At 36.6% G+C, this 25,621-nt stretch overlaps 1 protein-coding gene across 1 annotated transcript; it reads left to right on the forward strand.

Annotated features, from left to right (window-relative positions):
- Positions 1 to 1,123: 1,123 nt before the first annotated feature.
- LOC132543845 (uncharacterized) lies at positions 1,124 to 25,249 on the forward strand. The gene is made up of 4 exons (XM_060207360.1): positions 1,124 to 1,329; positions 20,413 to 20,527; positions 24,592 to 24,854; positions 25,141 to 25,249. Exons 1-4 carry the CDS (start codon positions 1,124 to 1,126, stop codon positions 25,247 to 25,249), a joined length of 693 nt encoding a protein of 230 aa, XP_060063343.1.
- The last annotated feature ends 372 nt before the right edge of the window (positions 25,250 to 25,621 follow it).

Here is a 25,621-nt window from a genome sequence, read left to right on the forward strand (position 1 = left end):
TCTGCCGACAATTATACGTGTTGATCTTGGTGCCTTGATTAGTGTATGTACAAACACAAATCTGCAATGGCTGCAAGATAATGTAGGACAGGGTCGTTTGTTGAAAATCGGTACGGTTTCCTCGCGGAAGTATATTGTTTCAGCGTATGGGGTTGATGGTATCGATATGCTAGAAACATGCTTATCGTTTTCGGTGACAGAAGCTGCTTGCTGTTAGCGTCATTAACTATTTTGCCTATCTCCAAGGGATTATCTTACTTCGTCATCACGAACTCGACACAATATAGGCCCTGGTTTCACCTGTCGCACGTTGATGCTGGTGTGTTTTTGTCTGAATAGCGTGCAGGTGGCGTTGGTTGTCAGTAATACGCATTGTAGGGCTGGATCTCTATCCGTAGGTCTCTGTCCACCGCCCTCACACACACTTATCAATATTGTACATTCGAGAAAATCGACGGGGATACTTCAACTTAAAAAATCGAATCTGTGTTTGCTGTGTGTTGTAAAGTGATAATGAGATTCGTATTAACGTGAAAATACATTGCTTGACAATCTGTTACAACGACGGAAACGTTCCAACTAGACCGAGTACAACACTTCATGCTGGATCACAGAACTGTGAAAACGCCTACGTTTTTATACTGACAGTACAAGGTATTAACGGTAGACATGGATGACTTCATCCTTTCAAACTGTTGTTGGATTGTTGAATGTGATGAGTTAAATAATAACCGTCAATATTTACATGAATTTGTATTTTAATCATAGTGTGCAAGGACACACGCACTGCATGTGTGTAACTATAGAGACACCAGTTTAGCCGTTCTCGACAGGATCTGTTAGGGGTACACGTGGTTTATATGTCATTTTATCAAGTGTACCAGTGTACCAATGACAGTGAAGCTTACAATGGTGTCACAACTATATGTACTTTGTATATGAATTCCTTGGTCTGTGATTAATGTCGTTTTTGTTTCTATATCAATCTGAACAATAACATAACGTACAATGAAAATGAACGTTGCATAAACTGTTCTGTTTTATTTTCAGGGTGCTGGTGTTCTAGGGGATGGAACGTACCGGACGTAGGGCAGATAAATGAAAAAGTAAAGCTCTAGCCATCATGCGTCCCGCTGTGTATGCAAGTGTGGTGCGGAACCGGAAGCAGAATGCGCGACGAATACGCTTGCGCGCGCCACAATTCTCTTTACGACGAGTAATGGTGATGGTGTTTGTAGGTGGCGCTTTATTCATACCTGGATTAATACTTACAATTCTAGGAGTGGAAAATGAAGGGAATACAGAGAAAGATTCACCTGAACAAAAAGTGTGAGTAGCAGGCTTTCAGTTTCTTTTTACATGGTGAAATTGGAAGTTTCTTTACTCTAAATATTCTTTATGGTAATTTATTATTCCGCAGTTGTTGCAATAACTATCAGGTAAATGCTTGATACTTTTAGTGTTTAATACTGGCCATTTTATTCACCTGCTTGTTGTAAGTCCATGACAGTACATGTCATTGGTTTTAGTTAGAATGTTCTGTATGTCTCCGGATAAACATCCGCCACGATATCATCAAATATCACATGTAATCACCGATATTTATAGACAGAAACTCGAAAAATATCGATATCAGACTTATTTCATGTAAGGATCTACAACCACAGAAAATGTTCATGATATATGGGTGTTCAACTCTGTATACAAAGTCAAAATATTTATCTTTAAAATAGGTGTTGGCTTCTCCAACTTAAGGAATGTTTATCTCACTGAATGTCGAAGTTCTAAATTGTTAGGATTTTGATGAGTCGGTCACAACCACCGTTGACAGAAAAATCCTATTTGGATAGCGCTTTAATCACCAATTTCTATGAACAAATATTTTTTCTGAAAGCTTGCGTCAGAGGTAACCTTTTTTATCTACATTAACATTACAAAACGACCCCTCGTAGGCCTTCATGGCCTCTTAACCTTCAGAACTATGAAAAAGGTGATTTCCTTTCATCAATGTGAAATCAAAAGGAGAAACATTAACATTGGTAAATAAACACCTAGAAGGACACCACGTCGCATCATTCATAGCTTGTACAAAGACATTCAAGTGAATATTACCTTTCAATACATTAAGAGTTAGATATAGTACAGTAAAACAACGTATTACACTGTACAGCTGTTTGGACCTTCGGCAATAACCCTAAGGGCTTGAATTCCAAACCTGAAAGGCGACTGGAAAATTGATCGAAATGTAGATGGAAATATGTAATAGTCAAATAATTCAATAAATTTTGTAATTTTCATATATTACATGTGAATATTCTGAACCTGGTCAATATTAATTTATTAAATCGCGGCGTGGAGATTACGGTAAACCGATAGTCTACCAGCAGTTTCTATTACCTGCAATCTCGAATATTAGCACCTTCAGTACAAATTAAGAATAAGATATAGTAGCGCCAAATTATTATTACTTTTCATCGTACAGCTGTCCTGGTCTGTATTGTTGAAATCTTGAAGGCGACTAAAGATGATGCAAATAAGACAAAAATATATGTAAAAGACCAGGCCCCACTTGTATAAAACATCTCAACTTGAGATTTCCTCAAGTCGAGATTTTCCTAAGCTGATATCTCCTCAAAAACGGCTTGTATAAAATTTTCTCAAGGATCAGGAGGAAGGCATCGATTAGGATGTCCTGAAATTCCTTGAGGAATTTTCATACAAGATATTTTCAAGGAGATGTCAGCTGAGGAAAATCTCGACTTGAAGAAATCTCAAGTTGAGATGTTTTATACAAGTGGGTGGGTGGCACTAATCCAGTGTTATAAAACAGTGATGTCAATTTTAGTTATTCAGCGATAAGCCATTTTTTTCATGAAAATATTTAAAAGTCAGGTTTTGTTTGATTTACAAATGAGGGGCAGGGGGTTTGGGTTGCAAAGTGAAAATGTTGTCGCTAAAATTCTTACAATTCAATGATTGAGTTAAAAAAAAGACGTTTTTCTGCTTATTAAGTATCATGTCTGAAGATTGAATATAAGAAAAATTGTCAAAAGTTGATAACGTGTGTCATAGTCACATAAGGTTATGACTGTGTTAAAATTACATGAAAATTTGTTTTAACTGACCTTACAAACAACAATGAATACCATAAGAAGACCATTATTATAACTTATTGGACCTTAGAGTACCTGCTCAAAGCACTCGAAATGGGTTCATATTATGCATTTTCAATCTTAACCAACTTTACTAAGAATCAGGCAGGTGGTATGCAACAAAATGCTGACAAACTCCTAGAGCCCTCCTACACCACATCACAAAGACATCCTCACGCCCTAAAATGGGTCAATAAGAAGTTTAGGCAGTATATCTTCTCATACATTTTGTATTCACATATTCTCTGTTTATCGACATTTCTCTGCTTCATTCTTTAGGTCGGACACTTATTTGACCAAAAAAAAACCCAACAAAAATAACAATTTTCACTCACGCGTTCAATTTGTAAGAATATTAACAACTGAATATCTATTTTACACTTTCCAATTTAATTCCCTCGTCTTAGAGTCAACATAAAAACTGATATTTGTAATAACAAACTATATGCAACTTACCTTGAAGTATTTTCCCTTCATGCAACTAAGATCTTCCTTGACTGACCAAACTATGACCCAAATTTTTATTCCTACTTTCCTTAATTTCATTATTGAATGATTTCAAAAACTGAAACCTGCCGCTGTTCGTTCGAAAGAATCGAAGCGTAACATGCAAGCCAACCTTGGGGACGTAAAATCAACCAGCAGTCATAACAAAACTTGCAACACGTTAGTTAAATTTAAGTTAACAACAGTTAGAAAATGTAAGATGATATACAGTATATTATCGGCAACTGAAGATTTTATTTCTATATATTTACATCGTAATGTCTCCCCTGGTAGTGTTACTGACATCTGTGCTGCGATTTAATTAATTTCATTCTGTCTTCTTGTATGCTCATTGGTAATAAATATTGTGTTACCATGCAATAAAATATTTTCTTTGTGTCCTTTCCCATTCGTACCAAGCATGACTAATTACTAATAAATTTCTGCAAATTTGACAAATGCTCCCTCGAGTTTTACAATGTGAAAGAATATCTGTTTGCCAATTGTGATAAGAGCTGCAACCGTATGTTTGCTCATCAGAGAATTGTCTGTTTAGAATAGGAAACACGTGAGTGCACCGGAAGTACATGCAATTAATGGAGCCGATCGATATAATTCCGGATTACTTCGACGTTTAATAGTGGCGATGTGATGATGTAATGCTTTTATCAATATACAGTATATGTTTCTGACACGTACAAACCTTCCGTGTCCATGATTTCCTCTTGCCTTACCGGTAAAATATTGTCTGTGCATTCATCAAACAAGCGGGAAACAGATATATTAATATCTATATATATCATGATACAATATCATAGATATTGGTTTTTTTCTTATTTATCGATTTTTTTCTTTCATTAATTTTAATTGTATTTTAATCAGAATGACAGGGTGTACTTTTGCCCTGGAGATGAGAAAAATTAAAGACGGCAATGTTGCTCCCAAAAAGCAATTAAATGAATAATTCAGAAACGACTGTTTAATTTACTGTTTTACGTGTTAGGGTTAGTCATAACATTGTATGCTTTCCGTTATTTTGTCATACTCAGTGAATATATCATTGTTGGATGATAAATCAGAATCATTGATACATTTTTGTTCGTCATATATATTTTGATTTTCCATGAATTCAGTTTACTGTTTTCTCTATCCACTGAATAAGACTCAATACACCAATCTTTCTGCTGATTGATATTATGATACAGACGAGAATAAAATTGTTTCTTTTGATATTTGGAATGACCTTATTTGGCAAAATGATAAACCTTTTGTTGACGCCTTAGAAATGCCGCCTGAATGCAGACAAATCCTAGAAATGTCATTTATGTAAAAACAAATCGTGTTCCATACAGTACGTTACCACATTACATTTTTGTAATTGGAAAATAAAGTAAACAGTAATTTTTTTTAGTTTTATTTAGTTTGTATCAACTTCCCATTGGGAGACATCAACTACACCGTTTCTGTTCGTACATTGGTGAAAAATAATTTGATTATAATCGGCGTTATCAGCGTTTCTGTAAAACCCTCATCCACCCCCATCCCAATCCTGCCTATCGTAACCATAAGTAGAGTCATTCGACACCAGTTTAGGGCTATGATTGTAAGTGGTTGTTACAGTAACACTGTGCCCATAATCGATGATGTGTGTTAAATGTCGCTACGAAAATAACAACAAACCATCCTGTTCTCATGGATAACTTATTTCATGACTATTAGACATATGATCTGTTTTAAGGTAATGCGCCTATCTGCTGCCTTGACAAGTTTATTGACTACTTTGGCAATAAATCTAACAACGTTGCACAATATATACCCAAGATCAATACTACTTTTTGTTCATTGAAAATTGGGATATGTATGAACACCGTGACTTGTTATGTTCAAATGTTTCCTATTTCATAACGGTTCGAAAGTACTGAGTTATTATGAAGTTCTGTCGGGATTTTTTTGTGTGTGTGTGTGTGTTTTTTTTTCTTTTTACACATCGGTCTGGAGCCGGTGAATGCTGCTAGTTAGAGATAGCCAGTGGTTAGTGAAAGTTTCCAAATATGAAGAAAAACATCGAAATATTCTTTATTGTTTCCCAGCTGTAGGTTTGTTGAGAAAGGTAAGATTGATATATTTTGAGTCTTAATTTTGTATCAAATACTCTTGTTTGTTCAATGGTAGCAATTAAGTTTTCAACTAATCATTTCGTTTACTCTAGCCACGGAAAACATCGAAAATAACTCCACGCTCTATTATTTCGATTTCTCTATAGTGAAATTTCCATTTCTGGATAGCAACAAATCCTGCGTTCCTAACCTGTGGAGTTTACTTTTCGCAGTTTATTCGATATTCGATGGCTTGTTCCCAGTATCACAATTTTCCTGCAAGAGACCGTCAACTGACGGACAAACTAATAACTCTGGGTTTCAAAAGATACTGGTAGTAATTTAATTGTGAAATATTCCATTTCTTAATGCAATATAAAGCTGGACTTCTTTGATCCTCTTTATTTTGTCAGCTGGTTCCATTGTTGTATACCTTGTTTTCATTTGTGAACGTGATATTATATTATCACAGTGACCAAAATTTACATGACGGATGTCGTCGATGAAGCACGAGACGCTTACCCTTCTGAAATGTATGGTATCATTTTCCTTGTGCTTTTTTGATAGTGTAAATTTCCTTTAGTTCACATTTGGCCCTAGTGTTATTGAATTTATTTGGATTATGATTCTGCTCACATGTTAGTATTTTCTCGATGTTTTAATTTCTTATTGAAAGACATGAGAGTATTCGTTATAAGGAATGTTTTCTGGACAGTCAGCATTCCAGTTAGAATATTAGCTGTACAATCCTTACAGTCCTTAATCTAGTAGGAATTTTTACTGAACAGTCCTTCCACTATAGGAATATGTCATCCTTGTAGGAATGTTCCACTCTAGTAGGAGTGTTTACTACGCAAATCTTACTTTAGAAGGAATATTTACTGAACAGCCCATACTTTTGCAGGAATGTGTCACTCTAGAAGGAATGTATTACTCAACTAGGAATGTTTCACCCAAGTAGGAATGTGTCTCTCTAGTAGGAATGTGACGCTCTAGTATGCATAAGTCATCCCGTGAGTATACTTTGAAAAATGAGTATATCATCAGTTTAGCCTACCAGTGTAAATCATCAGTTTAGCCTACCAGTGTAAATCATCAGTTTAGCCTACCAGTGTAAATCATCAGTTTAGCCTACCAGTGTAAATCATCAGTTTAGCCTACCAGTGTAAATCATCAGTTTAGCCTACCAGTGTAAATCATCAGTTTAGACTACCAGTGTAAATCATCAGTTTAGCCTACCAGTGTAAATCATCAGTGTGGACTACAAGTGTGAATCATCAGTATAGACTAATGGTTTTAATCATCTATGTGGACTTCTGGTGTGAAACATCAGTGTGGTCTTCCAATGAAAATCATTAGTGTTAATTACCAGTGTAAATCATCAATGTGGACTACCAGTGTAAATATTCGGTGTGGATTACCAGCGGAATTATCACTAAGAACAACCAGTGTAAATGATAAGTGTAAACTACTAGTGTGGACTACTGGTATCAGTGTAGGCTTTCAGTGTAAAGCATCGCCGTGAACTACTAGTGTGAGTCGTCAGTGTGGACTTCAAGTGAAAACTATTAGTGTGGACTACTGGTATCAGTGTATGTTTTTTTCAGTGTAAAGCATCGCCGTGAACTTCTAGTGTAAATCATCAGTGTGGACAATTAGATGTGTGGATCAAATTTCAAGTTCCAAGTTTTCTGTGATATAAAGTTTTTTAGGTGATAAGTTGCACACTGACAGCAAAGGACGTGATATTCATAATAAGCAATATCCATCCCTGTAGTGAAGAGTGAAACACTAACTTGTTAATAACCATGGACCCTTTTTCTTACGCTAAATATTTACCTAAGTTTCTTATTGCAAAAATGTTATTGCAGTTGAGTAATTGTATGAAGTTAACATATTGGAGTGTTTTTTTAATAATATTTTTGATAAACTTAGTCTAATTTCAGTGTAGCATTGACACTTTAAGATGAAATTGAATTCCTCTTCCAAATTATTCATATCACAGAATGTACACAATCTGTTTCTTCTACAATATTGTCATATCGGCCACATTCAGATTTGCTTTGCATAATTAGTTACCAGAATTTGAGGCTGGGCTTTTGTATGATTTCATAAAGCGGGCATAGCTCGAATGGCCCCGCAAGACAAAAAGATATACGTGCGAAGAAAAATGAAGTGAAATATTTCACAAAAACTATCAATCATGAAGTTGTGACACGGAAGTGGAATTCCCAGTAATGCTTTGCGCCAATGGCGGACAAAATGACAAATAATTTCGCTCACCAACACGCTAAGTCACGTGTGCAGACAATCAGCGTCTGGCTGAACGAGACTAAGCGATTAGTATTTTACTCGGCAGATATAATCCAAAAGGATAAACAAGGAAGAAAAAAGACCATGAACTGGTTAGAAACACATTAAATACAATATTCAAGGAAGGAAAAGTTCCTTTGACTATAGATCAAATAAATGTTGTCGCCAATATTTCGTCACGTTTGTTTACCACATTGAAATCAGTGATATTAATACGCTTGCTACAAATGGCTTTGCAATAATTCATATTAACAAAAATAACCGCAGTAAATTATGCGCCAGGGAACATTGTAATCACCGCTTTATTTATAGCACTGCCAGCCACTTGCGAAGCTAGCCCTAAACATAACACCTGCGAAGAAAAAAACGAGAAAAATGTTCACACATGCTATCAGTCATAAAGTTGTGACACGGAAGTGGAAGTCCCGGTGATGCTTTACGCTAATGGCGAATAACAACAAGGCAGTTATAGCATCAATTGGTCTCAGTCAAGCAGACGCTTCATCACTTGTGGAGATAGCAAGTGTTTGGTTGAACTGGACTATACGCTTACTAGCAAAAACGAAACACCCTGAACTAGATAGGAATACAGTGAATACAGTATTGATGGCAGGACGGTTCCTTAAACTTAAGGTTCAATAAATATTATGGCGAAAGATGTTTTCACATAAGTTTATTACAATCAAATACTGATAAATAAATACATCTACACTTCTTCCAGGTAAACAAAATGGCCACCGGTTACTTTCGGTAATATACTGACATATGTATATCCGATACTGTTTGACTTGAGAAAGAGGCCTTCACAAAAAACTGACTTTAAAGCTGTCAAATTATATCAAAATTAATTTTCATTTTTTATAACATACGAAATTACCAAGCTTGTCAACCTCGTCTGCTAGACGTCAATTTGATGGCCCACTCATAGAATCCGTTACAAAATGTCGTCATTTACTGACAGGAGCAACTTCTATGTACATTTCCGTGGTTATTCCATTCTAAAAATCACATCAGTCCACTCCATGACACGGAAACGTGAATACTTCTCGAAGAAACATCGATTCGTGAAATCTGACCGGGAGTCGCATCACTTTTATTATGAAATATCAATGTACAATAAACTGATTTTATTTCAAACGAATGGGTAAAAAAAATGGCAATTGTTTACATTTTTATGTAAAAAATCAAGTTTGCGTGCTGTTTCCTATTATCTTTATTTGTCACGAGAAGAGGAACTTTATTTATCGACTGTTCTCATATTTAAACTTGCTGACGTCAGCACATGGTTAAGCGTGAAACTGAAACACAAATTTTGTTCCAGATGACGAATATTATATATGAATGAACTGTTCGGGCAATATGATTATTTACTTATCACCCAAACCGTATACATTTTGGCTGTATGCTACCAACTGATAACAGTTTATTCCTTAGATAAATCTAAACGTCCGTGCATGGGAGCGCCATATCCGTCTGAATACTAGTATTCCTTTGTGTAAAGAATACCATCTCTAATGTATCATTATGCCTTACAACAATGTTCGTTACTGGCTTAATCGTTATACGACGATTTTCTCTTGTGAAGACAAACTGTGCACTTTTAAACAAACAAACAATTATCTGAAAAATCGATGGTCGGCCATAGTATACTTGTGTATCAATGTGCATTACACCAATATTCGTTACTGACTAAATCGTTACGTGACGATTTGCTTGTGAAGACAAAATGTGCACTTTTCAATATTGGAAATATACCTTATGGGCTCGTGTTGGGGATTAAACAAACATTATCAGATAAGTTCACATAGGCCTAGTAATTCGCGATTTTAGCATTGTCGAAATATTAAGATACGAGAGCTTTTCATGAAGGGTCTTAAATATTGTGAAAATCCCTTTATTGGTTTATGAATTTCAAGATACTTATGGATTCCGTTGAAAACTATGTCAGAAAATGGGTGAACCGATAGCATGCTGTGTTTTCAAAGTGGGTTTAAGTCTTTTGACTAATCTTCAGCGCCCTCTTCTACAAACATTTCTTCTACAATGACATCTATATTTTTCCAATCTGCACACATCACCCCATCTTGTTTCTTGTTACGAGAGGTGAACAGCGGTACAAATATATGGTCGTGAAAAATACGTCCAAATCAAAGAAGAAACATATGCGGGAGGAAATAATAAAACCATTGAGTTTCTGATTGACAGGTGCTTCGTCGACTTTGGTTTTAAGATCTTCCAACAGACTATTGACATACCTAAGGGTACTGGCTGTGCTCTTCTGGTTTGTTTTATTTTCATACGAGGCAGAATTTAATCAAAGAATCATGATAGCTGGTCACAAAGACCCTGTAAAATCCTTCATTTTCACTTTTAGATATTAATGACGTCTTGATTTTTTTAATAACAAGAAATTTATTGACAACGTCCAACTTATGCACCTACCAGAATTAGAAATCAAGGAGACAACATACTCTTCTACATCAGCTGCTTATCTATCTTTTCTTGCAACGAAACCAACATGGACACCTTTCCACAAAGCTGTATGATAAGCATGTTTCAATTTCTCTATTGTGAATCCCTAATCTATGGTGTTAACTTGTCGCACGCAGTTGACTTGATGACTTCAATGGCCTGATTCCAATATCACGATTTTCGTGCAAAATGCCTTCAAATAACAAAGATACTCATAACACTAGGTTTAGAGAGATACATGTTGATAAAAGTTATGGGGACGTTTTACAGTTGTTATAGTGATTTAATTGAGGTTTCTATTTCTTTGTGTGATATGAAGCGGGACGTTTTTAATGCTTGTTAATTTGCTTGTTGGTCCGTCGTTGTATACCTTGTTCTCATTTAAGACCTAGACATTATTTACTTGGATTGACCAAGATGGCGGATGTCGTCGATGATGTTGAAGACGCTAACAGGTGTTCTTTTCCTTGAGCTTTTTTCAGGAGTCTCTATGATTTTTTTTCCCTCTTTTTGCCTTTGGATTAATGAATATCAGTTTGGATTGGATTATGGTAATGTTCTCATATTGGTATTTTATTGACATGAGGATGCTGATAATATATTGTTTTCTGATCAGTCCATCTTCTAGTAGCAGTGTCAACATGGCAGTCTTTAGTCTAGTAGGAATGTTTCACTCTAGTAGGAATATTAAATAGGCAATCCTTACTCTAGAAACCCGGGAATTTTTACTGGAAAATACTAACTCTGGATCCTATTTGAAAACATGACATTATCTACTACGTACTTTGATTGTCCTGGCGGATGTCGTCGATGAAGCGGTAAACACTAACTCTTCCAGAACACCTGGTCTTATTCTTCTTGTACTTTTTTCAGGAGTCTCTGTGTAAATTTTCTTTTGTTAACATTTTGCCCTAGTTTTATTGAATCTAATTTTTAATCTACTCACATGTTGGTGTGTTTTTTTGTTCTGATGTTCTGATCGGCCATTGCAGACTTATGACTCTATCTTTCATGGTTCAAAGTAATGACAGCCCAGTGGTTTTGCCGTCATGAAGTTGTGGTCTCAGAAAGCAGCTTCATAAAGACCGTTATAATGGAAAAGATATCATGACTTTATACGTACGTTTCGAGATATTATTTCAGACTTTTTAGTTCTAATTTTTTTTTAGACTTTTGAATAAAGATGGAAATATAGAAATTATTGGGTTATAATGTTCTTTGCGAATAGGAGTCTCCAAAACAAATGATATATCATCATTGATCTGGACGGCTAGTGCTAATTCGGACCCCACGAAAGTACTGGTCAACAGACAATTTATACCGTAAAGACATTTAAAATCGGTTGATTGATGAGCTTAATATCAACTGAAAACTCGCTGAGAAGTTGTCTTGAGAAGGTGTCGACGGGGATCGCGGTCTCAACACCACACACGTGTGCGGTCTCCAGTGACCGGCCGACGATTGCTATCATTACGCTGCCAGAGCCCTGAAGGCATAGTGGCGAGAGACAACATTTCAAATTGAATAATTGGATTGGATATGAAAGATAATGCAATATCGTTCCTCGGAGATCTTGTTACTCCTGAAATATCTATAATTTACTGTAGAAGTTAGATAGAAAACGCAGAGTATCCATACACCAGTGTTGCTGTTTTTGGGTCTTACAATCAGACTATATGGCAACAGTACTCCCAGTGTGTCGATACGCGAGGTTTGATAATATATATATATAACACAAAAATGACAAAGGATTTAAATGCTTGCAGAATACGAGAAAGATCATTAATGCTTTCAACGTTGATAAGTATATCGCAAGTTATTTTTCCCCCGAAGAAAACCAAGTACCTCAGCGGTATATCAATAGCGTTAATTTCATCTCCACTACCAATTTCAACACGACACAGAATCATCACGTTCGGAAAATTTCATATGTAAGTCTGTAAACAAAATGTTTCTTCTGAGTAGCACAATATATACGCGTTAGTTTGTGTTTCCGGAGGGACTCGAATGTCAAAATATTTCATTATATTACTTAAACGATAGCAGAAAAAATGCAATCAACTACATCAGTTTTAATTTCATTGCAATACTTTCGAATTAATCTTGGTGTTGTAACCATACTAATATCTTTGTGAAATTCCTGAAATCATTTATATTCCTTTTTAACATAGTAACGTCATGACAGTTATTCTATCCCCTGTAACATAGTTATGTCATGGCAGTTCTTCTATCCCCTGTAACATAGTTACGTCATGACAGTTCTTCTATCCCCTGTAACATAGTTACGTCATGGCAGTTCTTCTATCCCCTGTAACATAGTTACGTCATGATAGTGCTTCTATCCCCTGTAACATAGTTACGTCATGATAGTGCTTCTACCCCCTGTAACATAGTTACGTCATGATAGTGCTTCTACCCCCTGTGACATAGTTACGTCATGGCAGTTCTTCTATACCCTGTAACATAGTAACGTCATAACAGTTCTTCTATCCCCTGTAACATAGTTACGTCATGACAGTTCTTCTATCCCCTGTAACATAGTTACGTCATAACAGTTCTTCTATCCCTTGTAACATAGTTACGTCATAACAGTTCTTCTATCCCCTGTAACATAGTTACGTCATGACAGTACTGTAATCACGTGTGACATATCAACGTTATAACATTTCTACAATCACGCATGACATATCAATGTCATGACAGCTCTACAGTCTCTTATGACATATCAACGTCATGCCAGTTCTACAGTCACCGTATGACATATTAACGTCATGCCAGTTCTACAGTCACCGTATGACATATCAATGTCATGGCATAGTTAACTCATGATTTTGCTTCGTATCCCCTGTAACATATCAGTACTGGAATCACGTGTGACATATCAACGTTATAACATTTCTACAATCACGTATGACATATCAATGTCATGGCAGTTCTACAGTCACCGTATGACATATCAATATCATGACAGTTACACTAATCCCTGTGACAAAGTAACGTTTGGCAGTTCTACTATCACGAGTGATATAACGTCCCGAGATATCTTCTGTCCTTTTGGCAAATTTTGACAATTAATACGGTAGAACAAAACTAAGATCCCGTGACATATTTCCGTCATGTCAGTTATACTGTCCCTTATGATATAGCAATGTCATAACAGTTCTACCGTCCCCTGTGACATACCAACGTTATGGCTACTATCCTGCAATCTCTACTAGAGTTGTCGTTCCTTAATACATCACAATACGCCTCTTTAAACGCTTCACGGATTACCAATAGTTGATCTCGCGTTCAAGGTCACAATTTGATGTCGGGCAAACTATGGCGGCATCCATGACAAAACCAACAACGGACACAGCTTTAGACTGTTTTGTATGCTATCGATCAGCGTAAAAATTTCATTTGCGATTTTGGAGATGTGATGCCAATATCGCAGGCAAATTACCATCAGTTATCACTGATATCACAGTATTTTAACATGTATCTCGAGAACACGTAAGCTGAAAGGTGAAAGTACAAAATTCAAACACGACGGTTGGTGAATGTTCACCAACAAATAAATTTCCGTGATATAATCCATAACGTTTATATCTAAACCGATACAGTTATTTTCTAGGCGAACAAACATTTAAAAAATTGAAAATAATTATACAAATAACATTACGGAAAAATAATTAAACACTTTGATATGAATACGCATTCCCAAGAATCTTGAAATGGCCTGAGCCGTTTACAGAGGTATCGCATTGCACTCTGGGAAAGACTGACTATCTTTGTGACATAGTTATGTCAAGACAGTTGAACCATTCCCTATGACATATCAACGTCATGATCATTATCTTTGTGACATAGTAACAAAATGCCAATTCTGTTATCACGTGTGATATATTAACATCACGACAGTTTTACTACGTTTTTACCAAATTCACGGCAGTCAAACTATATCAGTTTACGGTTCTGCTATCCTCAGTGGAATTTCTTCTCACGTCAAGGCAATTTTATTATGTGACATTATTAACACAAGGTAGTACAAAACAAGGTATTGGACTACTGATAAGATGATTAGTTATAACACACACATTCACACATTGTAAGGGACTGAAATTCTGTGAAAAACGTGTTCTGTTTATTTTGGAACATTTTCTCTGAACTGTGCTGGTCGGATCTTGACAAACAATAGAGAATGTTTGATAAGGATGAGTGTCTTTGAATTTTGTGTGTTTTTCACATAAAATGACATAAATCAGATAGAACAATGAAGGTCTTTTCTTTCTAACACTTTGAACCGTATTTTAGCAAATTAGTTTTGTAAACACATGAATTCAAATACACAAGACAGCTGCAAAATGAGTTGAAATATGTATTTTATGAACTTAAAAATAGCAGTTGTGGCTGAGTAACAACAGCATTTTCATTAGCAGCAAGCATGCAATGGGACTATTTCTAGTCACTGTCATAATCACGAAATGGAAACATATTTTCTGTTTTTTAATTGGAAAATTAGCTGTCACAAAACACTTCTCCGTTATTTGCACCCTGCTGAAGAGGAATATCTTACCTTTGGGAAAGGATGAGTTACACACTCAATAAAATATGTTGTTTTGTATCACAGGCAGATCTTTATTGGCTCTGTTACAGGATGGGATTCATTGGGTTTGTAATGAGACATTCCTTATCTAGAAAGGTTAATGGCCTTTCTTCCTTTTACAGACAATATTGCAAATGCCGGAACATTCGGTGTAAAGTAATAGTGACGTCAGCTAGTGATTAGACAATAGTAACCGTCGGTTTGTGACGCTGGAGATGTGACGATGGGGACTAGACAATAGTTACCGTCGGTTTGTAACGTTGGAGATGTGACGATTGGGACTAGACAATAGTTACCGTCGGTTTATGACGCTGGAGATGTGACGATTGGGACTAGACAATAGTTACCGTCGGTTTGTAACGTTGGAAATGTGACGATTGGGACTAGACAATAGTTACCGTCGGTTTGTAACGTTGGAGATGTGACGATTGGGACTAGACAATAGTTACCGTCGGTTTGTAACGTTGGAGATGTGACGATTGGGACTAGACAATAGTTACCGACGGTTTGTTACCCTGGAGATGTGACGATTGGGACTAGACAATAATTACCGTCGGTTTGTTTTGTTGGAGCTGTGACGATGGGGACTAGACAATAGTTACCGTCGGTTTGTTACGCTGGAAATATGACGAATGGGACTAGACATTAGTTACCGTCGGTTTGTTACGTTGGAGATGTGACGATTGGGACTTGTTACCGTCGGTTTATGACGTTGGAGATGTGACGATTGGGACTAGACAATAGTTACCGTCGGTTTGTTACGCTGGAGATGTGACGATTGGGACTAGACAATAGTTACCGTCGGTTTATGACGCTGGAGATGTGACGATAGGGACTTGTTACCGTCGGTTTATGACGTTGGAGATATGGCGATTTGGACTAGACAATAGTTACCGTCGGTTTATGACGCTGGAGATGTGACGATGGGGACTAGACAATAGTTACCGTCGGTTTGTGACGCTGAAGATGTGACGATGGGGACTAGACAATAGTTACCGTCGGTTTGTGACGCTGGAGATGTGACGATGGGGACTAGACAATAGTTCCCGTCGGTTTATGACGCTGGATATGTGACGATAGGGACTAGACAATAGTTACCGTCGGTTTATGACGCTGGATATGTGACGATGGGGACTAGACAATAGTTACCGTCGGTTTTTGGCGCTATGTACTGCCTTCTGGTAACGATTGAGATTAGTTTACATTGGTTTGTGACGCTGGAGGCAAACCAATAGTTACTGTCGACTTGTGATGATGAAACACCTGGAAAAATATAATGAAAAAAACGTACGTTGTTGATATCACTGACTGCATCTGTATTCTGGTAACGAGTCACTGCGGAAGGTAATCTACGGTGTTCAGAAATACCCAAAGGACTTTTCGAGTCAGAAGAATTCTGTGAAAGTCGAAAGAGATAAATCTCCGAAAATGTCGCGCTACAACTGTTATGTCAGTGACTTCTCCGTTATATTTGATCAAGGATAACATAACGGCGCTAGCTGCAGTCTTAAACCCAGGTCCTTCTGGGATTTAATTACGTGATGGTAATTAACGTTGTCAGATACAGTTGTATCCGACGGCGCAATACTGGGTCACAACAACATTGTGTTACCGTGCTAGTGATCAGGGAAGGATTTTACGTTTGTTAATAAATGTCTATCAAATCGCTAATTTCAATTAATAGTATCGAATGAGTTTCTTTTTTGAGATTAGATTTAGTAACAAATGGATTTCATCATCAATTTAGTATGTGTTTATGCGAGACTAAAATTGATTTTATATAAATTTACACTTACACATTTTGAAGCAAACACGCAGAGGTATCACAAAATGAAATCACGATATAATTTTAACATCAAATAGAACGACATCTGAGGTGGTTCAAAAGTTTACAGAACATGTTGTTTTCGACTGTTTTGATTGAGGTAAAGTGAGCGCATTATGGTATTGCGCGGGAAAATTCAAAGTGGTAAAAAAAATCAACGAACTGCATTTGTGATCGGCTGTGACAGGTGAGTAGCTGATGCTTTTATAGTAGAATGGCCAGAGAAATTTTGCCCTTTTGATTGGTTAAAAATATCTTTACCTACAAAATATCCTTTCAAGCTTTTATGTGGCAGTAGTAAATGTCTTAAAGTGGTATTCCAGGATTCGAGAATCATTCTTACTCATTTTAGAATATATTGTCAACATCAAAATAACTTTCCTGTGCTTTTTCAAGGATCATCAAAATTGATAGAACTACTTCCGGCCAATTCAAAATTAGACCGCCTAAATATAGCACATTTATCACGTGATGATTTTGAAAGCATAAACTATAAGCACGATGTCCGATGCAAACAGCGGTGACAAGTGGGGAAAGACATTTTTTCCTTTAATTTTTACAGTAAATGGATGGTGATGGTGAACAAGGACTGAATCCAATTGGTCACCATATTTGTGTGCTGTTCATTGCGCAGGTGTAACTGTTGTTAGGACAATTTACAAATAGATCAAGCTAGATCTATATCGAATTTCTACAAACAGATATTATAAGTTAGTTTTTGTGTCGGACTGAGGCGTACGATTTCCATAAAGACTTGAATAGATACTGATGTACAAATATAAGATTTCCTGTTTACCCGATTTGAGGGAACCTTCGTCACTTCACGAACAGGAGTAAATGTATCGTTTCTTTCACGGAAGGTGCCGAAGAGTCCCGAGCTGGCAATGAGGAACTTTGAAAAAACATTTTTTTGGAATCCATTAAACAAGCAGTTCAAAATTATATGTATGTATATATTTATATATATAGATATTCAGTTAAAACAAAAACAAACAAAAAACACCACGACTATCAATAGCCACATAATACACTTATTTCTGTAAGATTGTCACACAGTTGTGGGCTGTTCATGGGAAGTCATGAAACCAAAATATTGTCAAGACCTAATGAATGTACAATAAAAAAAATATTCCCTCGTGTTGAGATTGTGACATTATGATTTATATATATTCTATCGCTAAAGACATTCATATCGTAAATTTCTATGTATTGACGAGGGATTGACGTCATACAGAAAGCAGTATTTGTCCTCGAGAAAATGTCAGAGCTCTTTGCATGACTATAGCAGCCATCACAACAATAAAGGCAGCAAATGGATGTTCGATCTTTGACATTTATGCGATATTATTCATCTGAAAATGTCAATATCATGATTGATATGTTTGGTAATTTAAACCTCCTTGAAATTCGCCTTACCTTGACCATTAAGAAAGGTACGAAAAGAAATGATATTCTGGAGAACGGAGAATTCAGCCCACGTCATCATCTTTGAGCTATGTAGATTTCTACATCCATTGGAAACAAAACCTGACCAAAAACAATAACGTGTTAATTGTTTACAATTCGTTGACGCTTATGTTTGTATTCATCATGATTGATAGAATAAAAAACAATTGCACACTTGGACACGATTTCCTTACTGCAGGCTACAGCACCCGACGCTTTTCAAGATGTTTTTTGCGCTGCCGAGAATGACATGCTAAAGACATTGCAATATTACAATACATCATTTGGATGTTATTTCGACAGGTTCAGCTAACAGAGAAATAAAGTTCCGTTGTCACTCAGAGATGCTTACTTTTGAAATCTATGTAATTCTTAGTTTCAGTTTTTTAAATGCATTTCCTTGGGTGATAAGTAGAGTTGGTAATTCTTTAGATTTATTACGACAGATTGGTCTGAGAATGCTTGTGTTTTGCAATTTTGAATACAATTTTCGTAATTTTCTCAAGCATGCTGAATTCAAGTATGTGCTATTACAAACATTTTATATCTTACAAGATCACTACATGTATTTTTCGGAGACTGGTATTGCTCACGTGTGTCATTATGTGGTCCCTAATGAGCTTACCAAATAATGCTAAGAGCACGCGAGCGTTTATTAAGCATGTCGGTCTTTCCTCCTTGGTCCCTATGGGGCATGTCCTTTTCTATTGACCACGACAGAACGTGACATGCAGCTTCTAGATACCTCGTAAAATGGTATTGTTCCATTAGTGACGTGATATCGGTCAGACTTTATCCTCGGTATACATGCTATATAAGCTAGAACCTTGCTGTGGTGCGTGATACCGCGGTATATGTATTCTACAGCCATTAGCCACTTTGCATTGCTCTTTATACGGGTATCTGATCTGTGGAAAATGCATGTGAATGTAAACAAATGACGCATGCTAATGTGTAGTGACCATCAATCAGGCTGGACTTTAGTCTGACTTGTGGTTATCAGATGTAGAATATTGGAATCATCTTCAGATACAGAGAGAACTATGTCTTTACTGTTTATGTTAGAGAGATTACCGTGGCAGATATACACGACTGTTAGTTGAGATGGAAAGTAGGATAGGTTGTATTGAAACGTTATTAATGACTGTTTATATTGAAAACAGTGGTATATTTGACCATTTCTTGTGTATCCGTGTCACCAAAACTTCGTCTTTGACAGTATAATTGATACTGCTTTATCTGCTAGTGGAAGTCGTCTTAGCGAACTTTAAGTGTACTAAATAGGGAAGGGCAAGGAAAGGTCAAATTGTCAGACTTCCATCATTTCTGGGCGTCAATACAACTCTCCCCATTAGCCTGGCGCAGCCATTAGACTCCGGCACCATAACAGGGAGGATATTAGCTAAAAAATGTAGACAGAAAATATACGCATTGTGGCAAGTTTTACAGTTTACATGTTGTTATGTATGGGCAAAATATTCATATACACTTTACGTTGACAACTTACTTTGATCTGCCGTGGAACTAAAACAAACAAATCACATTTCAAAATAGAAAATGATATAAGCGTAGTGGAGCTGTTGTTGACAACCATTTCTTGACTTGTTCAATAACATCACAAAGGCTATATCGTTGTTGACTGATTCTATATAAATATAAAAAAATAAAGTGCTTTAAATTTGCCAGATCAATTAAGAAATTTCTGTCGATATATCCTTTTATAGTACTAGCTAATAACATATTTTCTGTTAATATTGTGTAATTGCTTAGAACAATACAATCAAAGATCAACCTCATCAGCACTTACAGAACAAATAGTGTATGGTAAGGGCCCATTGTCTTGTTTGATAAAATACTTATTAAAATCTTTAAACTAAGTTGCTATAATAATTTCGTACCAAATATTATCATAACCACGTATTCCTTTTCTTGTGTAGCTTATAAAGCAAGCATGTATTCATTTTTAATTAATATGACAAAGTTGCACGTGTTATGAAGTAATATTAATACAAAGTCAACCTTTGCATATTTCAGTATGTACACCGTCATCGGGCCAGCAGGCTGTGCTCTCGGGGTCATCGTACTCATTGCGGCTGTTCTCTACTACTTCTGCTATGGCTTCTCCACCATCACACAGCCTCGACACTCCGTAAGTCTATCAAGAGTTGTGTCACGTTTAGCAATCAATGTGTTCCAAAATATTTCCCTGATCCGAAGATTTGGATATAAGCCCCCAGCCACCACTACCACCTACTCTCTCGTTTACTTAATGGCAGCTGCACTTTTTCCTTTTTCTTGAACTACATAAGTAAATATATAAAATGAAATATTATTTTTTGTGTTGCTGATCTCGTACGCAAGAGACGGGAATCAATACGTATGGGTCACATGGTAAGATATTCGTATGTGATCTGGAATTCTTCCCTGCATTTACGGTCTCCGTATGTAAAGACCACAATTACTTAATTAATCCGCAAGTTACCAAGGACGTCTGGGCCCCATTCATCGTGACTCGAAGGCACGCCGAATCGACCCAAACAAACACTTGTTGACCAAAGAACCAATAGATGATTATGATAAATATATACGTATGTATAACTGCTTTCTGTATGAAATATGAAAGCTTGGTGTTATCAGCACGTGGTATGACTAATAAATACTTGCTTCTCATGATGGCTTGGTGGTATCAGTGTTTTGTTTGTTTTTACCTCTAATTGTACAGTATCAGAATTTTAAGCTCAGTTTCTTGAAAAGCTGATAGTGGTTGTTGCAACATCTCAGGAACGATTCCAGTTACATAATGTATGTTAAACAAATTGAAATCATTCAATTGGATGGACATTAGATGCCCGTTTTAAAGTCGTGGTCATGGTTAATGCGAAACAGAGGGAACCATGTGGGTGTTACTGCTCTCAAAATAGTCAACAACACATTGTCGTTTTAAATAGATTATGTAAGACAATTGGAGACACCCTGTACATCTAAGGTACATCTTAGCCTGTAAACTAAATCAAGTTGCTTTGCATTTCGCTCTTTTTAAACGGTTAACGGTGTAGAATGTATACAGGACATCCATCACCAGTCAGAATAATGTGATTTGCGAGTGTGCACATAGGCGTATGGGGAGATAATATGTTCGTTTATTTGGCTACATTTTCCGTTTTCACTACTGCCCTGCAGGTAGGGTATAAGCATTGTGATTCGTAAAAGGCAACTAAATTATTTCTCCTCTTCTTTCTTTTCCCTAATGTCTACCTTGTCGCCATATACCTCACTTCCGGCATTTGGCAGAGGAAGGTTTTCTATCGACTGGTCGAGTCTTACTAGAGTCTTTAAGAATGGTAGTTACTACTTCATGGTTAATGATTCTTCATTGTGTTATCACTATCACGTCATCAGTTCTACACTATCAAAAGAAGGTTTACTTAACATACACGTATATACCACAGCCTCACACAAACACACACACTCTTGCTGACTATAACTGTTTACAAGATATTAAGCAGCAAAACAAACCCAAATTCATCACGTTTTTTCTTTCCTGTTTTTTACCGGACCATTTTCTTCGGTTTATCAATAGTATATTACTTTGAACACAACCGTTAGAAGATTTGAGTGTGGCGTTTTGATAAAAACACTCATCTTCATCAGGCTGATGACCAGACAGATATGTATTTACATTGACGTTTTGAGTGTATTGGATGGTTATAAATTTACAGGACTTTTTCAGCTTATACTAATACTAGTGTAGTATATTCTTAGCCCAGTGGTTCTGATTATGGCCCACTACTTCATGGAGCACCTAGAGAAAGATGCTATTGTCTAGGCATCGTAGATTGTATGCCTGGTTTGTGGGAAAGATATCTCGGTGACATAGAAATAGTTAAAGAAGGGGCACAGATCTTAGTACGCATATTAATATCGTAGATACGACAGTTATCATCACAGTCACCTTGGAGGAAGAAGTCGAAGGTATTCATTGATACACAAAGAAAGGTGACAGTACTATCAAAGTTTTGGTCTATAGAAACACACGAATCAATACCTTCAATTACCCCATTTCATACACCAGCAGGTAGGCGTTTAAACGAATATTGCTCAACAGGTGTGAAACGATTGTCAACGAGGAACAAGACTCGAGTCAAGAGAAAAATCACATTCATAGCTCCATGAAAACATGTGGAAAAGAACAACCATAATACCAATGAAAAGAACAATATTGAAACGATAGGAAGTCCTCCCTCACATCAGAGGATTTATCGTGGTCATGGCAGTGCAACAGCCATGAAACTTTCCAAAATATCTTAGTCCATCATAGGGATAAAACACCGATGAACCGCATCGTCTGTAAGAGAAACGGGGATCCGAGATCTGACATAATGTACATCATAAAACCCAAGAAGGCAGGACATTCTTTAAATTAAAGTGAAAGCAATCTCAGTTCGAGATCAATAAGTCGGAGCTTATAGAGCATTCCACACAGCAAAGTCATATAATTTCAAAATAGTTAACAGGAATCAACCATTTCAGTCGGTCGGTGAAGGAGGCCATCTAGCTACGCCGCAAGTACTAAACAGGGACAGGAAATGTGGGCTAACATACTCTCATATATATAACAAGTGGAAAACAAAGGGTATCCGAAATGATTTCGTACCATGTCGTACAATCATTTCATACATCAATGCTAATACGCCTGAGGTAGCAGGAAACAGTTAATTTGTATTTTTCCTGAAATTATATGTCATGTTTGAGATATACAGGTATAGCAGAATGGTTATGAAAAATACATCATTACATGTATATATATTTATAAACTACATAACAATTACATTAACAGTAGAGAGATGAAATTTGTGTAAAAAAAATCCTCTGATTTCTGACATTTGATTGTCATGGTTACCTACTGAAAAAAATGCTAAAAATGCAAAAATACTGCTAATTCCAACCTAACACTACAATTGTCTTGAAGAAATTTAATTCTTAACACCTATCTTACAATCAACAACACTGTCATGGTAACAAAGTACTTACATTTCAGCAAATTCCAACGCGGAAATTCTTCATAACATGACCACATGTAAACACTATGAAAATTTCAGTTCCTGTAAAGCTAGTTTTTGGTGCGTAGACACAGATTCGAGACAGCCCAAATAGTAATCTCCAACACAAAGCTAAGATATTATCCTGAAAAAAATGAAACCCCACATTGTCCACTTAAACATGACAGGACCAATTTTAGCAAGGAATTTTTTTTTCATTTTTAATTAAAACCTTTATAATGGGGTAATCTAATGAGCAAAAATATCACCCATGGCCACACCGAGAAACTGTGTACTGCTACCTGACACTGGTTATTTATCTGATGAAGCTTTTTGTCAAAACTTTTTAATACTGGTTGTGTTACATTAAGGTTATATGTTCCACTAAATTCCTGTTCGAGGTGTAAGGGCCAATTGGGATTAGGATTTTTCTGGTAGCAATTAAATCCATTTATGACAATTGCAAATTAATATGAAAAAAATAAAATGGGAACATCATATTGAAAAAACACATACGTTGTATATATCTGGTTTGTGAGATTGAGCCACAACTACAAGAGGACACATATGGGAGTTTTATACAGAAAAAGCTAACTCCCAATATTTTATCATCTCTAAACATTGACGGCTCATGTCTGCGGGTTATGGTGTGTTCAATATCTGATACAAATGATTCAAGTAGCATTGTACTTCCTTTCTCAATAAACTTGTTTCAATTAAAACTCTGTAGCATTTGTTGAGTGTACTGACTTCGATCCGGAAGGTATTTTAATAATAGAAATGTCAGAAGAACTATGTAAATATGTGGTTTATGGAAGAAGGTCGATATACCAACGGGTTGTTTGTTTTACTAACATTCATCGCCGTTCCAACCTCCAAAAGTAGGGTTTTAGCCAGCATTTACCACGAGAAAGTACGTTTAGTTTGTTCCTATGAAAATAAATATTAGCATACACTTCTCCCAGGCATGACGGATCCAACTTCCCCGTACCAGTGTCTAGGGCAACTGAATTATAATAGTTTACGGACAGTTAAAATATTCAGCAATTAGTGGCAGAAATTACACTGTTGCTGAAATACCACCTCTTAATTTGCTCCACGTAGTCAAATTTTTTTTTCAAAATCATCGTTACCATCATCGTTTAACATATAATGTGACTGTGTTGTGTTTCAGACTACATCCGGCGGAAGTAGCCACCACGGACACTCCTCCTACTCAAGCGTGAAGAGTGCGCATAGTCACAATGACGACAAATCGAATGGAGAGGCAAGAAACCATTCCCGACATTCTAACAAACGGTCAAATTCATCGTCATCAAACCAATCACACCACCACCACCACCACCACTCCCAAAGTCCACACGTTCAGAAAAATCACAAGCGTCCTGCTAGCGCATCGCCACACACGCCACCGGAAGAAGAAGATCGTGCTGTCAGGTAGGATAATTTCGTGTGAATACTGAGAATGGAGGCAATTTTTTCTTTCGGGAAATTGCATAAGATATTACCAATATCGCCAGCACTATATTGTGATCAAGGACTATTTGATACAGTTTAATCCAGTGGCGTAATTAGTAAACATATGTCAGCGGTTTGTTATTTGTCAGCTGATCAATTTTGTGTATCTTATTTGTCGATTTATCAATTTGTGTATCTTATTTGTCGATTTATCAATTTGTGTATCTTATTTGTCAGTTGATCAATTTTGTGAATCTGTTTGCAGACTAACTGAACACACAGATGTTACGGTCACATTGGAAACCACGCCTATTCCAAGCCCAGAAAGCGGTCCAGAAGTTGAAATCGTACAACACCATGACCCGGAGAAGTGAAAAGTACTCTCGTTTGCTACGAGAGTTCGTGTTTGTTAAAACAATAATAACTTGTTTTAGACAATCTTTTAAATTGGGATTAATATGGTGCCTTCTTCTCTCTGTTCCCTTTTTATATCCATTATATTCCTCAAAGTAGAACAACAATAAGAAATCAATTGCACATCTTATCAATGGAAAGGCCCGTGAATCAATGTGTGACTAAAGCGAGGCCGAAAGACAGCATATGTGAAAGAGCAAAAACAGAGAAATAGAACAACACCTAAAAGAGGTTGTGCCGTGTAGGAACACTGCCTAGTTCATTTACGTCACTATAGTGACGACATAGTGACGACAGAAGATTCCATACCAGTGATGTGTGATCTACTGACA

Source organism: Ylistrum balloti, unplaced genomic scaffold (genome assembly GCF_031769215.1).
Source record: "Ylistrum balloti isolate Yb309-2 unplaced genomic scaffold, AGI_CSIRO_Ybal_v1 Utg369772, whole genome shotgun sequence".
Lineage (NCBI taxonomy): Eukaryota > Metazoa > Mollusca > Bivalvia > Pectinida > Pectinidae > Ylistrum > Ylistrum balloti.